Genomic DNA, 17,931 nt, shown 5'->3' with positions numbered 1-17,931 from the left:
AAAATTAACATGTAAGTCAATGGGGTCCAGGATCAACATTTACACACTACTCTTGGCCGTTCTCACAAGGTAACTAAGTAACAGCTTACATCCATTGTGCAAGCCTCTAGTTGGCTGCTGCTTCATCCTTCACACAGAATCAGTAGGTGTGGCTAGTCACAGTTGGAGGTTAAATGTGGCCAGCATGTCTGTGCAGTGGGCCAGCAGCACGTCAGAATTCCAAGAGTCAGTGAAAACTGCCGCAGGGATGTGTTTTTTAAGGAAGCTGACTGACGTTTTCTCTGTGTCAGCATTGGCAGTGCAACACATATATATTTATAATACTCTAATATTACAAAAGCCCCTGCTGTTGTCAACGATGTCATCCTTGAACAATGAGACACAATCCTTGGACTGTAACGAAGCCATGGACGACCATACAAGTCTTTGAAACTGGGATGAATGAGTGAAGCTTTCGAGTTTGCACGATGGACCTAGGACTACCAAACCTTTGCACTAAGAGGTGTTCTTCAATGCCATGCTCTACTTAAGTACAGCACCTGAAGCATACTGATGGCAATCATTCTGCCCCCATTCGTAAAGTTGGCTTGGTGTCATGACAAGGCCTCTGCAGGCTGGCTCGTGTAACGAGGCGTTTGATAGTGCCTCCCGTTCAGGCACAGGCTTCCTTCCCATGGGATTTGGCCGAGAAGTGCCACTCAGCAGGTACCTGAAAATATGGATATTCAAACTGACTGGGAATTTTGGATGAAAAGTGGTAGTTTTGAACAAAGTCATTGCTCAGGACTAAGGCATACTGGCTTTTTAAAACATAAATATATACAAAATATATCAGTGTATCCATACCTGAAAATCTTCCTGATGTTGGCACAAAATGAAGAAATTCTTCCTGTTCTTGTATTCAGAAGCAGCTCCATCAGAAAAATAGAAGGATCTTCTTTGGAACAGCCTGGAAGTATATGCAGAGAAAGTCCAAGAGGCACCTTTGGAAAAGATGAACAGCAACTGCAGAAATAGAAGATCTTTGCTGGAGCAGCCTTGAAGTGTTTGCAGAAAACGTCCAAGAGGCACCTCTGGAACAGATGCATTGCAACCATGTTGTGCTTTACACAGTCAGAGATGATGACATAACTAAGGCGATGTAATTTGTCGTCCTTTCAGTCGTAGCACATACACATATGGATGTTGGTCTGCAATTGAAGCCCTGGACTGCATTTTGGAGTACAAAGGAGTAGTTTTATGCAAGGTCCATGGGAACGAGAAACTCACCCAACTGCAGGTTCATTTTCCGGTCAGGTTAGAAGTATCTCTGTGTGGAGATAAAGTCATAATGCAGAACTACCTCCAGTGTCACACAGGTAAAGCGACAAAGTAAACTGCTTGCTTCATTTTTCTAAGATAGACCTGTCCATCCACACTCGCTCTCTGAACTGCACTTCATCTACCGTTTCTCTTTCCAGGAGAGCATTCACTTCCTCTTTGAAGAGAGGATGTGCAGGTCAGTATTGGAAGAGAGGACGGAAGAGAGGACGTGCAGGTCAGCATTGCTTGTTCATGTGTTTATGACTCAGAGGAATGTTCTCTGACGTGAGGTGAGATGGTCCAGCTTGGGACACAACCACATCAACTTGAAGATCCGATGAACTGCATGTATGCACGCTCGCATAAATGCACACTCACACATGCACATACGCACGCATATGCAAAACTGGCTCCCAGCCAGAACACAATCCATTGGCCTGAGATTGGCAAGCACAGATAATCTGACTCGCACCATCTTAAATGAGAAGTGTGACTCAGATTATAGGGAATCAGGTCTTCTGTTCATAGACCTGATTCCCCTCCATTTTCAATGACTTGAAGTCTTCCCTCTACCCGCCCCCCTCTCGCGGAATAAATACTCACTTCATTGGATCTGTGCAATTCTTTCAATTATTCGACCGCTTCTTAACAGCTAGGATTTTCCCTGGCTTTAGATTCACCAGAATGCCTTTTTTTTATGGTCCAACACTTTCAATCAACCTCCTGAGCATCATCTGCTACAGGATTTCGGCTTTACCTGTCTCATTGGGCAAAGCATCACTTACTTCCACGTCTGTGATCTGTTTATTTTTCACTGCAGCTGCGATCCTCTTCACTTTTGTCTTGGTTTCACTTTCAGGAATTTTGTGGTCTTTGTTTCTCAAACAGAGAGGGGTCAAGTGAAGACAGTGATGTGCTTGTTCATTGTGCTTGGGTTGTCTTCAAATACTTCACCATATATATCATCAGTCCCAACATTCACTCCACGAGGACTTGCGCTCTCTTGCCTTCTACACGTTTTTGGTGTGGCATGCAAAGTTTATGTCCAACTTGTAGGCAGTTGATTTTAAAAAATTAACCAATATCTACGGAAGAACTAGGATAGAAAAGCGACGATGGGGACGATATCTTCCATTTGTTTTGAAATCGATCATAAGCCCCAATTTCCCTGTTCATTGCATTAAAAAGGGTTGCAACCCCAGGTCATCAGAGATGGTAAAACCAGCTCATTTTCCCTTAAAGGGGGCGATCAAAAAACCACCTAATTGGACCATGAGCTGAACAACACTAAAAGTTGTACACTTGGCATTTGAAATGCTTTTCAAAGGATTGCATCATGCAAGAGCAACAAGTGCCATCCTGTGCTCCATATCCACGTATGTTATGATGGCACAATTCCAACTATTGAGGGTCTCTTTATTGTGGGCCCACCCTGATTGCTTTTTTGTAATAAAAAAAGAATGTACATACTGTGGACTGGCTAATGGGAGACCATGGTAAAAAAGAAAAAGAAAAAAAAAAGACATTATTTCAACCTCGTGTTGTCAAAGGTCAAGGAGGGTGAACTTTGATACGGAAAATAGTGTAACTGCAATTAAATGCATATCAATGCCTAGGCCTACCTATTAGCTTTCATCCAAGACCAAAATTACCCCTCAAGTCAATGAAGCCCAAAGTTAGAAAAAACACGTTACATGGTCAATGTTAAAATATTTACCAATATCGGTCAATCTGCAACAGTTAACTTGTTTCACAAGCTATTTCAACTTCCGGGCCTGACATTTTGCAACAATAAGTTGCTGAACAAGGACAATGTGTACCAACCGTACGGAACTACTCCACATCCGGATTTAAATATTTGTTCATGTCACGAATGTTGGTAAAATTTATTTTTTATGTTAATGCTATTTAATTTGTGATTGAAGTTATGCTGTTTGGCATGAAAATAGAGATATTCAGTTCAAGTGAATGACGAAATGCCGTGACAGTTTCTAGTTTCGAAGCGTGACATTCGCGGATCGCCATATGCAGATTCACCATTGACCGGGTATATATATATATATATCGGTCGCATACGACCGATATATACATGCAAATTTCGCATGTGGAAAAGGTAAGTACACCCCTACATTTATCACAACTTCAAATACCGAAAATTAGAATCAGGTGCACCAGCTCAGGTGCAAATGATTAGAACATCGTTACAGAGGATCTTGGAGGAACCTGTCTTATTTAAACCTCAGACATTTAGTTTGGTTTCCTCTTTGTTGTTGAGGTGTGCGGCATCACCATGCCTAGATCAAAAGAGCTCTCTGAGGCCTTCAGAAAGAAGGTTATAGATGCCTACGAGTCTGGGAAGGGATATAAAAAGATCTCCAAACAATTTGAAATCAATCATTCGACTGTCCGAAAGATCATCTGCAAGTGGAGAAGATTCCAAACAACTGCCAACTTGTTCAGGCCAGGCAGCCCCAGCAAGTTCAGCTCGAGAGCAGACCACAAAATGCTGAAAGAAGTCTCTAAGAAGCCCAGAATGTCATCACGGGACCTACAGGTAGCTCTTGCCACTGTTGATGTCAAAGTGCACGAGTCTACAATTAGAAAGAGGCTGCACAAATTTGATCTACCTGGGAGGTGTGCCAGGAGAAAAGGAAACTTTTTGTTTATTTAATGTTTTTTCTTCCGCCCTCACTTTTTCTCCTATATTCACTTTATGCAAAGAATCTATGATAATTAATACATTATGCAAAGTTTGTTCGGAATTAGATATTCCTATTTGTGATTTTAACCATTATTAATGAATGATTTAAATGCACAGGCCGATGATGGGAATTGAGTACCAGTTCACTGGTAATTCCCTGTTTGTCGTAAAAGGCGACAAAAAGGGTTGGCGGCAGGAAGGGCATCCGACCGTAAAACATTGCTTCAAAAAAGGGGACCGAAAAACAACAACAACCACGGTCCCCGAAAAAGGCCAACCCCCGCTTTGCGGGGAAAAATGGCCTCTAAAGGTGGTTTTTTTGGGGGGGTTTTTTTTCACTTTCAAATTCGGTGATGCGAATTCGGTTGGCTGAGGGTGGAAATGCGAATGGTTCGGTGGATGTGCGGAGTGTCGAGAGAGAGGAAGACAAATGATGCATTGCGAAAGATGATGGGAATAGAGCCTGTGATTGATGCTGTGAAGAGGAACAGGTTGAGATGGTTTGGTCATGTGTTGAGGAAGGATGAAAGTGACTGGTTGAGAAGAGTGATGGAAATGAATGTAGATGGAAGTAGAGGACGGGGAAGACCGAGAAAGACTTGGCTAAAGATGGTGGAAGAAGAAATGTGGGCAAGGGGGTTAACAAGGAGAGATGCAGAAAATAGGGCAAAATGGAGAAGATTGTCATGGGGACCGCAAGGCTAACCCCCGCTCTTGCAGGGAAAATGGCCTTAAAATGCATGTTGTTGTTGTTGTTGTTGTTGTATTAACTTTTAAATTCGTTTTCTCTGCAACGGCTTGAGCGATTGACAAAATTTTCAACATTGGAGCGCCTATCAATGGATAATTTTTAAAAAAAGTTACAAGGTGACTGGATGGCGGATGGCAAATGCAGCCAGCGTCCAAAAAAAAAAATCTGTTTACCATAAACATGGGTGTTTCACGTATCAGGAATAAATGGCCTCAACCTTAGCCGAACAACTTGATTGCAAAATAATATATAAAAGGAGAAAAAGGGATTACAAAAAGGTTACAAAAATAGGTTACAAAAGGTTACAAAATAAAAAATAAAAAATAAAAAAAACTTACAAATGCACCAAGGACAATGTGTATCTCACGCATACAGTGCTTTTTTTTGCAAGGGAAAGACCGGAAAGGTAGATTGTAAGAAATTACAACTACAAGATACGCACAAAAGAGTAGCAGGATTTCCAACCGAACTGTATTGCAACTTAGCTCTTCAGCATAAGCCTTGGCAAATAAACAAAGTTAACTCACCGGGTTGTCTGGCCCGTGAAGGAAATCATTCAATGCCTGAGGGTCCCTAGTGAAAAGAACAAGATTCATAAAACAAGGTAGCATAAAAGCAGTCTCAGTTCAAAACTTCATATAATTCATCTCTTCTGCACATAGTTTAAGTTGTCGATCAAATTGGAAATACAAAAGCATCTCAAGTTACCAGTTTGTGCCATCCCTTTTTGGAACACCAAATAGCCACAACTTCCTTCTGTAAATATGGCACTTGTAAATTGCATCGTGTTTGACAAATTTTGATTTTCTTTACAAAGTGATGTCATCAAAACTCTTCTCAAATAAATTGTTTGCAAGAGAGTTGGCAGCACAAGTAATTGTAAAATGTTGCACTTTCAGACACATTACAAATGGCAAACTCAAGAAAATTAAACAACCTTGAGTATTCTTTATTATGCCAATCACAGACTGATGTGATTCATCCATGCGAAGCCCAAGCAACAAATCATGAGCAATTACAACACAATTGTATGTTTGCAAATGAAAGTATCAAACACTGTTGTCAAGCAATTCGTAGTATGAAAGTGTACAGCAAACTCGAAATCCTGGAGGGAAAAGCTTGAGATAACAGACTTGGAGGGTAGTTCCAAATATGACCGAAGAAATATTCCTACAGGTTGCACAAGATCTGACTGCAACCCTCTTATGGTTAAACTGCCAAAATCAAGACTCTCTATTCACTTTCACTCTTTCAATCCTCTTTTCTACTGCCTCTGGAACAAACTCCCTCACTCTATTCAATCCCACTCCTCCCTCCAGGTCTTTAAAACAGCTGTTCAACACCATCTCTTATCTTCCCCCATCCAAAACCTTGATCTTTTGTACCCCCGTTAATTCACCCCAGATCCACTTTTTTGAAATTCAGACTTCTTTCCTGGAAGTCCTAGCAGTATCCGTGTGTTTTATACCTCTCCCACCCCCCACCTTCCTTCCCATGCCTCCTCCCCCCAGGGCCTCTCCCTCCCACAGATCTCCCGATGTCCATGCTCTCAAATGTTGTACTTGTGTGCTTCCCTCTCTCTCCCCATCTCGTCTCCCGCTCCCTTTATCTTATGATTTATGTTTCAGTTTGTCTTTTTGTGATTAATGTTGGCTCTTACACAAGGCTCGATCTTGCATACAACAAAAAAAAAAGAAAAAAGAAGAAAAAAAAAGCCTGTTAATTTACGTAAAGAAACATGATATGACTTCTATTAAATGCAATAAATATAGCTGTTGTCAAAATCGCATCCATTCTTCTTTTATGTTATCCATGAATCAGTGAACTAGAAGGGCACTCGGTAGAGCGCATAGCATACCTCCACCAGGCTGAACAGTTTACGTTTTGTATCCCACTGATGTCCGGATCTGGATTCGGACCTGAACCAAACTCTAATCGGCTTGTTATCGTCACCGAACCAACTCATCCACCTAGTTTCGTCATAACTCGTCCACAACTTTTTGAGATATCCTGCGATATATCGTCTTTGGTCCTATCTCTCAATGGTGAAGAATCACTTAAAAATCCGATCCAGCTCGACTCCAAAATCTAATAATTTCGTCGGTATCACACACCCAAAATCTCCACTAAATTTCATCTGAATCCGACCATAACTTTTTGAGATATTCTGTTCACAAACAGACCTGAAAACATAACCTACGTCCACCTTCGGTGGCAGATGTAATAATTACCGCAAGTAAGTTTTGCTCCTTCGTTAAGCTATTCTGGACAGCACCACACAATTCATTGCTCGTCTTCAACCTGACAAACTGGTTTGCTCAAATACCTTTTGTCAGCTTTACTTCTCTTTCCTACATGAAAGCAGATTATTAACTGGCAACAATTGTACTATGGGAGTAAATAAAATCCCATCGTATGCATTCTGCAGATGGTGGTCCTGGCTCTGTCTGCCGTCAGGCATGTTGTTTGGCCTCAGGAGTTATTCCCCTTGTTCTGGTTAGTCCCTGTATTTGCGGAAATAGGCTTAAATTATTTGTTTTGGGACAGTGTAATCACACCCGCCCGCCCCCACCCTCCTCATCCCCCCAATTCAATGGGGTTCAACGAGCAATTTCTGATGGTCTACAGATGTGATTTGATGATACCGAGTGGTCACGTGATGGTGAAGAGTTGTTGTTTTTCCTCTTGGTGACACAAGTTGGTTTTCTTTGTATGTGTTGTTCACACCGTGATATGGTACAGTTGAAGTGCATATCACGACTGCCTTCGCTTTCCCTTTTCATCATTTTTCCTAATCTATTGCCCATGGAATGTTTCAATGTGGCCAAAATAAATTGCAATACTGTTACTTCACTCTGGACTACTAGCATGTTTCTCCAGATTCATTATATTACCAGATTTTCGTGTGCATCTTCAGGTGTCTGTCTTTAATCATTTTGTTTATTTTCTCACTGGTTTCAAAATTTAAAAATAATCCCTTTTTTAACTGACATTTCAGTGAATTTCCCTCGACACCCTCTACACATTTTGAATCAACCTTGTGTAGTTTTTATATGATTTATCTGATACTTTATGAGCTTTTTATTACTTGACTAGGTGTTTTTACACGTCACTTTGCTGACAGATTTAATCAAAACACGGCATGTTGTACTTCACAAACATTCTGCCCTATTCACTCCATAGTCTATAATTTGTCCGAGGTCATCTCCCGTCTGCTTGGAAGTCAGCCAACATCACGTGTTAACCATTCTTGCTGCTTATATATATGGCATAAGCAAAATCACTTCCGCTTCGTTGTGAAGCGAAATGCTGGATGCTTTGGTATGAAACTCCTTAAAATGAGTGAAATGATTTTTAATTATGCTCGCTCAGATTTTAACATCACAGTAATACATATTGGTTTAAACTTTTGAGTGAGGGAAACATAGCACCATGCAAGAAGAATGTAACAGTTAATGATGGTAGAAAAGATAGTGGCTCGGTACAGAGGATGACCTGAGGTGGTGCTGTACTATCAACTTGATGCCTTGAAAGAATGAGTGGGATTGGACAGACTGAGGAAAGCAGTTCCACAAACAGGAGGAAGAGGAAAAGAAAGAGGGGGGTGGCGGTGGGGGTGGGGGGGATAAAAAGAATGAAGGTGAGTAGCAAGCTTAAATTTTTGAAGTTTCACAAGGAGAGGAGCAATGAAAGAAAATGTGCGACCTGGGTGGACAAGGGTGGGACAGAGGGATGAAAGAGCAGAGGAAGAAAGACAAGAGAAGAGGCAGTATAAATGAAAAACAATTAACTAGTGTATAATCTTCTATTGTGTACAATACACGCGGGACACTTTTCAGATAAAACTTCAGTTTCTATGTATAACATACCCACACAAAAACAAATTCAGGTTTACATCATAGCAATAATCTTCACCTGCAGCCTTGCGAGAATGGCCAAGTGTGCAGAGCGCCAAAAGCACACTCGGCTGTTCTTCTCAAAGCTTTCCCCTCCGGCATCCTTATGGTTGGAGTACTACCATACTCCATGATACACACACAAAATTTTGATCACATATTTCTTGGGAAAAAAGTGTGGCTCATACACGATTAATTACACTATATCTGAAGGTTATATTTTCTGGTCTTACAGAAGCAATCAGGAAAGTAAGTGCTTGCTGTGGAAAAACATTTATTTTCCCACCCCCCACATTCACATGTTTCCTCAAAGCTTTTTGCATCTTTTCTTTTTCCCCCCACATTTATAAACTTCAGGAATTATGATTCATGTTATGGAATCATTCTGTGAAGAGGAACAGGTTGAGATGGTTTGGTCATGTGTTGAGGAAGGATGAAAGTGACTGGTTGAGAAGAGTGATGGAAATTAATGTAGAGGGAAATAGAGGATGGGGAAGACCAAGAAAGACTTGGCTAAAGATGGTCAAAGAAGAAATGCGGGCAAGGGGGTTAACAAGGGGAGATGCAGAAAATTGTCATGGGGACTGCAAGGCTAACCCCCGCTCTTGCAGGGAAAATGGCCTTTAAAATGCCTGTTGTTTTGTTGTTGCTATGGAATCATACTAAAATACGCCATTTGTGTCTGTCTGATGAATTTTTGACGCCAATACATTCTGTCATTACTTATCCAATCTCAACCAAACTTGACAGGATGACAAAGGGTTACACAATGAAGGTTGTAGTGCATTCATTTGCCCCCTCCCCAAGGGGGGTTTCTCCCCCGAGCGGGTTTTCCCCACCATTGCCGTCAATGGGTTGCGTTGAGGTGTACATCAATGTTAAATTCGCTTTATCGTGGCGTTTTTCCAAGGCCGCTTCGAATAACAAAACTAACGATAAAAGCATAATATTAATGTTATCACAAAACAATATTAATACCAATAATATCCCACTTCCCCAAGGGGTTTTTCCGGCGACAACGTATATAAATAGCTTATCATGGCGTTTTCGTGGGAGAAACGGCCTCTACCAGGAGTAAGGAACATTAATGAACAGTAATGAATATTATGAACCACAAACACGTATGATTAGCTCTTAAAACAGTCACTAATGCTGTTTATAACACTAAATGAAGAAATTTGGAGAAATCCCGACATGTGTGAGGTAAGTTTTACTTACAGAACTGAGTGAAAATCGACTGTACTCGAGGTACCCCATAAGTGTTGGGTTAATAACATGACCCTTCCTGGCACCAACGTGGCGTTTTTCGTGGTGAACTTTTGAAACTCGCTCCTTCTGTTTAACACGAAACTGAAAGGGAGGAAGCCCCAGGGTGTGCTCATTTACAAAGCAGCTAGCTAGCGCTTGCCAAGCCAGCCGTTCCTTAACGGTTTTGAATGGAATGCTTGCTCGAATGCTTAAACCACTTGGCGATCTCTCCACAATAAACTTGGTAAATGAACACACACCCAATGTTCTTGAGACCAGACCATAGATCGACTGTAATCTATGTACCCCAAAGCAGTATGGCCCTTTCTGCCCTCCGGTAGTTAGCGGGTGTACTAGTAAAAGCTAAATACCAAGGCATGCCAGTGAGAATTTAGTGGTGGCAGAGGAGGGAGAGGGGAGGCTGAAGTAAATAATTATTGTTACGGGGACAAATACATACGCCAAATCAAAGAAATTTAACACATGCGTAATTTACTGATGGTGCCGAAGTATCTATCTATAATTCCAGTAATCTCTGTGTGTGTGTGTGTATGTGTGTGTGTATGTGTGTGTGTCTGTGTGTTTGTCTGTGACCGCTGTTTCTCGACAACCACGGGTCCGATATACTTGAAACTTGCCAGGTATATTGCTGGGGACCTGAGGATGTGCCTTTTCAAGGTTTCATATTAATCGGAGAAGTAGTTACCGAGCTATGTCCAAAAAACGATTCAACCAATCAGAGAGCAGCGAGCTATCACGTGTGCCGAACGTGGCGAACAGACTCTGCCTCGGACGGCACATTTGAGAGCGTATTCATTTATTTCACGTTGGCAAACTATGTTGGCGCTATGTTGGCGTTAAACTATGTTTTAAAACTAATTAAAACTAATTTGCGATTCATCGTAACTGCGATATGCGACCTTCCGGACAGTCAAATGAGGACGTCACTTCCGGACTTACGGATAGTCATAGTGACGACGTACTGATGCTGAACGTGGCGAGCAGACGCTGCCTCGGACGGCACATTTGAGAGCGTATTCATTTATTTGACGTTGCAATCTGTGTTGATTGTTGTAAGGTACGATCGATTGTAGTACACGTTTATAATAACTCTGCCGATACAGGCCCGATTAACTGCAGCGCCATCCGAGCTGCGGCGTCGGGACGATACATTCATTGTACGGTCACATCACGCACTTACGGGCACGCCCATGGGCCCATGGGCACGCCCATGCATGCATGGGCGAAGACATTTTTTTTTTTTTTTTGGCAAGAAACGGGCACCCACGTACGGGCACGTCCTAGTAAATAAAAAATGCTCAAAATTACAGTGCTCCTGCCAAAACAAAACCAGAGCAAAGTCGATGGCGCACCATCGCAAATCCCGAAGCTTCCCACCGAAAGCAAGGTTGAAAGATGGTAAAAGGTTCCTCCAGGAATGACCCAATATAGAGGTTTAAGGTAAAAAAATGTATCTCCGTTTTGACCCCACCCATTGGGGCATGAACCAGGGGTCAAATCCAAAAATAATCGTTACATATTTCACGTGTCTCCCAATGTTGATTGTAAAGACAAAGTTTCATTTAAAAATGTGCCAGTAATTGCATTTTTGGGGATTTGACCTTTTAACTCCAACATAAGGGGCGGGGCCAAAATGGCACTTCTCTTGCATGTTCGTGCCATGTGGTAATCATGAATACCAAATTTGGTGAATTTCTGCCTCACTGTTTAGGAGTTAGCATGACAGACAGCCAAAACCGATTATAATACCCCTCCCCCCATTTTTTATTTTTTTTAGAAACAAGTGTGGGGATAATAACAAAATAAATATATTGTTGCGGTTTTAGAACCCTCACTTGTAAATAATTCTTGTAAATATTCTATTGGTTAAAAGGTCAAAGGTCGCACCCTTAGTTAGTCCATTTGCAACACGTAGGTCACCATAGGACTTTAGTTATCTCCTTAGTATGTGTTTAAATAAGGCCATGTTCCCAATAGTCGAATCTGCGTTGCATTAATCAAATAAGGTAGGCCCCATTCATCACATTCGAACCTCTCTCTCTCCAAGCTACTCCATCATGCCCACCTACAGTCGGGGCTTGTCCCTCCCAATTCTATAATGCGCCTTCGCTTGCCAGCAGCGTTCGCTGCATTGAGCCGTCATCGCTGCCTTAAGCGCTCGCCCCGGCCGCCATTACGCACGCGGTCAAGCTGGAGAAGAAGGGGGGCGGAGCACCAAGAACGAAGCGTGGCCCTGTCAACGTTCCGTCAAGGGCGGAGCCAGTGAGCCCTCGCTACCCAATCAGGGCTGAGGTAAGCTCACTGATGGGCGTGGCTCGATGAAGCACGCATTGATTTCTAAGCACGTTATATAAGCGCAAGCGCGAGGACTGCTTAAAACGACTGCGCAGGGGACCGTTGCTGCTGGAAAAGACCGCGGGGAGAGCTCGATTGCATTGTACGACCTCATTTCGTAACAAACTGCGCCACGAGCCATTGTTCACGGAACTGCGTGAGGGTACCCTATGATACGAACATTGCGAGAGAGAGAGAGAGAGAGAGAGAGAGAGAGAGAGAGAGAGAGAGAGAGAGAGTTGGCACACATATTACGTACGCCGCATCCCAGTCCCCCGCTATATCTATAATGTCCGGTCGCACGCCAATGACACGAAAAGCTGCCTGCCATTCTTCGCCGCGGACCCGGAGCCTGGAACCATCTGCTTGGACCTTCTCCTCCTACCACTACCATCCCGTGTGAGTCTGTTTGTCCGGGGTTGTAAGTAAGACTGTATAGTTAAGCTTGCCCTGTCCTTTTGCTCTGCATATTGCTTTCATTTCCCTCTTCTTTTGGGTTCTTGTATATAATTAATAAACCCACTCTTTGTTCTTCTTATTTTCTGTGTTTCCTCTCATTCGATCGTTTGCGTCCTTTCTTTCAATCAATTACCTGTGGCACGATAGGAACCGCTCAGAATCGGGTTTAGTTTTATTGTTAACGGCTCGGGCCGCGGATTGCTAACCGCTCGGCAATTTCCATCTTGTACGTGGTTCGAGCGGGAGTTATTTCCCTGCTCGCGGTCGGGGTTAGTACGTAGGTATTTGGGACTTCATTGACCAATCACCCTAGCTGATTCCGACCAGGAGGAGCATAATAATTTCCAGGATTGGGGGCCGGCCAGCTTAAAAGACAGGGGGATTAAGCCCCCTTCCCCCCCCCCCTTGATAAGGGGAGTGCCGACCCCCGGATCCGCAACAATATAAAGCAAACAAACGTTAGGACCGTTTCAACTGAATTCTTCAATCCAGGCACAAGTCGTATAAGCATGGCAGGAAATAATTAAATTCTTATCTTCTGGGCCTGCTCTAACCCCTGCCGTTCTACAAGAGTGGAGCTCATGGAAGAAAGAGCAAGTTGTACAAGTCCAAAAAAATATAGTCGAATAAGAACATCACCAAAAAAAATCAATTTGTAATTGAAATATCAACTTTCTCACACCAAATCCGAAATTGCAAAATCTGACACAATAAAATAGGAAGAAATTGCAGCATGGCTGCCTTTGATCACTCACCCAATTACATCAAGAAGACATCGCCCATCTTCATCATCCATGACAACTGAAACAAGATTTGCACAGCATGTCAGATCAACAGCAAGTGCGATGACTTGTGAAGGACGTCAGCCTCAGATTGTGCAAAACCTCAGCACAAACTTGATTTTTTTTAAATATTCAAAATAGGCATCTCACAAATTCAAAAAGCATTCATATTTACTGACCTAGTTAATGGAAATTAAACTTCATCAAATCACGCCGAGAAGATTCTGCATAAATGACATTCTGGTGAACATCTCCAAAACTCGTTGCGATTTGTGAAGAACTGAAAATGCAAGTGGGGATGGAAGGCAAAAGCAGAAAGTGATCAAATAAATGCACACATGTAATAAATAAATGGATAATTAAACGAGAAAATATAATTAGACGAGAATGTGTCGATGCATATGCCTCCGACCGTGTTTGATGTCAACGCACTGTTACGTTTAATCTCAATTAAAAGTCCAAACATGAAAAATTCAAGGTCACATGAGAGAAAGCCCGAGAAAAAAGACATGAGCAGAAGAGAGAGCATCACATGCACAATAATTATTGACGGTGATGTGAACTTTGACATTTGATCCATTGCACCCAAAATTGAATCTGTTCGTGTTCATATTTGTATTACAATCCCATACTTGTGCCAGGTTTGGTTGTAATCCTTCAATGGGTCACAAGTTATTGCAGTAATAAAATGTTTTTCAATGAATGGGTACCCAAAGGTTAATCAGTTCATCTTTGTATTTATTACAGCCTATACTTGTGCAAAGTATGGTGAAAATACTGTTACAGACACGACTTTGATGTTAAGGTGGGCCGAGCGGAATGGCCGTCGTGTCCGCACAAATTACCCGACTATACTCGACGTTGACGAAGTCGCGCTACGCTGGCTCAATAAGAAAAAGAAGACACCCGGCTGGATTACAATAACACAATACGACACCAAGGGTTCAGTTCTCAAGACCTCCGGAGGAGATTATATTCGTACGGAAAGGTCAGATTACAGGGGCTAGAGTTATAATCACAGAAAGACAGGCACTTAGACACACTCTTATATTAACCCCGGACAGACGACAGACAAACGGGACAAGGCTGACTCACACGGGGGTTGATGAAAAGGACAGCGGGTATCGATGGCTCAAGGTGCACTCTTGGCTCAAAGCAGAATCGACTCGGTCCGGTCCAGAGATGCAGGGAGGTCACAGCGCTCGGAAGGCGACGTTCTTTCTCCAAGCTGAGGCGCATCTGACGTCACATCCGGCGCGGGGCCGCGTATATCCGGCGGGGAGTGACACGCCCTCGGCTCGTTAGCTCCGCCTCGTGGAATCGGCACGTTGCTTCTCATTGGGTGCGTGCGGGGGGTTTACCAGGCTCCGCCCTTGACGAGGAGCTGACAAGGCGCCCCTTCGTGGTAACCCCGTGGAGCGCATGGTCTGGAGCTAATCGAGCCGGTGTGAGGACGCATCCTCCCCCGCTCCGCCGCCATCTCCTCTGTTGTTGTTGTAATTGTTGTTGTAGTTGTTGTTATTGTTGTTGTTTGGGGAAGAAGATGGGAGGAGGTATGGGAAAGGTCCTAAACTCACTACTGATGCCATATAATCACATTCTGGTGCAACGAAGAGTCATAATTAATGGAAACGAGGCCTTAACTGACATAGATTAAGAATAACTAGGAAGATGTCCGAAAGTTGTCTACGTGTGGTGCGGTGGACCTGGGCACGACATTTAATGGGGGAATAAGGGGAAGGTCGGCTCTACTGATTGTTATTTACATGCAATGGGACTAGGGAATGGGGGACTGGGGAAAGTTGGGGAGTATTGGAGAAAATAGGGGAATATTTACAAGCGGATATGGAGGCCAAATTCCATATTCGCAACATTGCACCCTTCTCTACCCTCGGGGCGTCCCGACCCGATAAATTTTTACCTACTTTAGTGTGGCACGCAATGTAGTTCCCTCTACTATTAACTCTACCCTGAGTGCGACAGTTTTACAGATATTCACAAATGAGTAAATATGTCCCCCTGCGACGTTGCACCCTTCTCCTCACAGAAACACACCCACAGGATAACCGAATCCGGAAAGAATTCGCAAACTACACATACAGCCGGTAGGGAGCATTATTTACAAGATTACGCTGATATCTACACTACGATCCAGGACCTGTCTTTGGAGGAACACATGCAGATGTTATGCATAGAGAGAGCGCGCTTGCCAACATCGATACACCAACCCACGAGTGCTCTGTGGCCGACGGCCTTTAATAACGTGCAGAGCACCCTTCCCGAGCATCAAAAGCACCACCCCACCACCAATCGGTGCAGTCACCATTGTTCATTGGAATAAAAATAAATTCGACAACCCCTAACCCTGCAGGTGTCTCTTGCTCTTCTTGTGGTGCACTTGGTGTTAATTAACAGTGGTTCACCTTTATGGCATAGGTGCCACGTTGACCCATAGGTCCTTCCACGGGTGGTGCTTGGCCGCAAAAGAGCTGCGGTCCATTGTGGGTGGCCACAAACATTGCGGTCCATATGGTGTATCGATCCAGGCAGCCAACAGCGAAAGTGCAGGCCCACAACTGCGTAGCCAGCACCTCTCTCTCCTCTCTCTCTACCCCAAAGCCAGATCCTCGGAGGTGGGAGACAAAAGAAGAAACAAGTGAGTAAGGTGGTAAGGGCGCAAAAGTGCACGCAATATAAGGTAATGCACACTGGGGGCACATGGGAACCAGGTGAGACAGGTACGTTCCTATCGTACGCCCCCCCCCCCCCCACCAGGTAACCTACATGGCCCCTCCCTTACCCCTTACTGTATCCACAAAACACAACACTACCCATAAACATCTACTTTACAAATCAACAAACATCCCTACTGTCTTCCCCGTTCCTCCCATAAACCAAATTCGTCTTCTCTCCCTCCTAACCAATCAAATTTGCCATTTTCAACTCTCATCAAAATTTGCCATCTCCAACTCAACATCATAATTTGCCATTACCAATTCATCATCAGTCCCTCCTAGGGAGGGAGAGATGGAATCACCCCAATGTCTCATCCACGTCGTGATGCGTCTCACAAATCCACACAGCGATTCATCTCCTGCAACAAAACAAAGAAAACACAGGTGTGGAGTCATCATCATCACCACAGGTAAGTGGCTGCGTATGGTGCGACAGGTTCATCAATCCGAACTATTTCCTAAATGACTTTAACAACTTTACACTACCCGGGGTCTTTCTCCGGCCAAACCATTGGCCCTCTTACACTATGGGTTCTAAAAACCAATTCCCATTGGCCAAACTGTGGTGCTCTTCAATTTGGGGTCTCACTCCCCCGATTCATCTCCCGGTGCCCTCGTACAATTTCTGGGCTGCGACGTGTACCTCTCCCAGTGGGTCTACCCACCTGCACACCTCCACCACTGCAGTTGCCTCCGAGCTTACCTGCTCCTTACCCTAACCTAACTACCAGGGGAAGGCCCTCTGGCTCTCTCCCCACTCCGTGCCCTCTCTGGCACTGGGCTGCCCGATCCACACCCGGGATCCTCAGGCACCCACTCACAACTACCGGCTCCCAGAGCCCACCTGCGGCCTCACCTGGCCGACATCCTCACAGTGGTGGAGTGCCCAACCAACTACACACACTAACAGGCTACACGCCCAGCCATTTCCACAACACTAATGCACCCATTCACAACACCATTCTGCAACCGCACCACAAATGCCAATATCCAACCACAATTTACCTGCACCCTCTACCTAACACTTACACTACCCGCCCCGGGTGCTCGTGAAAGGGGTCCACTCTTCCCCCATCCACACCTTCGCACCATGCACACCACTCCGTACCACTCACTCCAACTCTCTCCACACACCTGTACCTGCACACCTGTGCTCTCACACCTGGTGCCACCTGCACCCTTCTCTCCCCAAGCGCATTCGCGCTGATCCACACACTCACTACTCATACCCTGCTCCACACACCTGTCCAGTTGCACACCTGTGCAATCACACCTGTTCAATTCTCACAAACACGGCATCATCTCAGCTAACTACTCCCTTCTGAAACTTGCGCTTCCCAGTCGTCCCTTTAAACTATTGCGCTCCCTCGTCATTATCATCCACACTAATCTACCTGCGTCCCCACTACAGGTATCAGTCACTAACTAAACTTAACGTTACCTACTGTCATCTTCGCTAGATCCCTACACACAATATCCTAACCCACCCGGGCTAGTTTTCACTGCCATACACCCCATAAGCTATAGCTCCTTTGCCCCACACATGGGAAGGATGGTGGATTTGCCATCCCACCACATCGGGGGTCTCTCACTACCAATTTTGCACATCAAATTTCAACAAATTAAAAATTTGCCAATCACTGCCCATCATCTGCCAATCACTACTGCCAATCCCTTGCCAATCATCAAATTTTGTTTTTCT

General features: G+C 44.0%; 1 protein-coding gene across 6 annotated transcripts in view; it reads right to left on the bottom strand.

Annotated features, from left to right (window-relative positions):
* Positions 1-17,931, bottom strand: part of LOC137436479 (uncharacterized) — a 175,056-nt gene that overhangs the window by 110,053 nt on the left and 47,072 nt on the right. For 3 of the 6 annotated variants that reach the window (XM_068130307.2, XM_068130305.2, XM_068130306.2), the window contains 3 exons: positions 13,674-13,774; positions 13,468-13,513; positions 5,282-5,327 (listed from right to left, as the gene is read on the bottom strand). In XM_068130307.2, the coding sequence (XP_067986408.1) occupies positions 5,282-5,327; positions 13,468-13,508 (87 nt within the window). In that variant the 5' untranslated portion in view covers positions 13,509-13,513; positions 13,674-13,774. Of the gene's footprint in view, positions 1-539; positions 710-846; positions 1,074-5,281; positions 5,328-8,669; positions 8,777-13,467; positions 13,514-13,673; positions 13,775-17,931 lie in introns of those variants that run through there. The other 3 variants (XM_068130304.2, XM_068130308.2, XM_078786464.1) reach the window with 2 other exon arrangements.

The sequence above is a fragment of the Myxine glutinosa genome, chromosome 11 (genome assembly GCF_964187855.1).
Source record: "Myxine glutinosa chromosome 11, kmMyxGlut1.1, whole genome shotgun sequence".
NCBI lineage: Eukaryota > Metazoa > Chordata > Myxini > Myxiniformes > Myxinidae > Myxine > Myxine glutinosa.
Note: the sequence above shows the minus strand (reverse complement) of the source record. Positions and strands in the feature narration are given on the sequence as shown.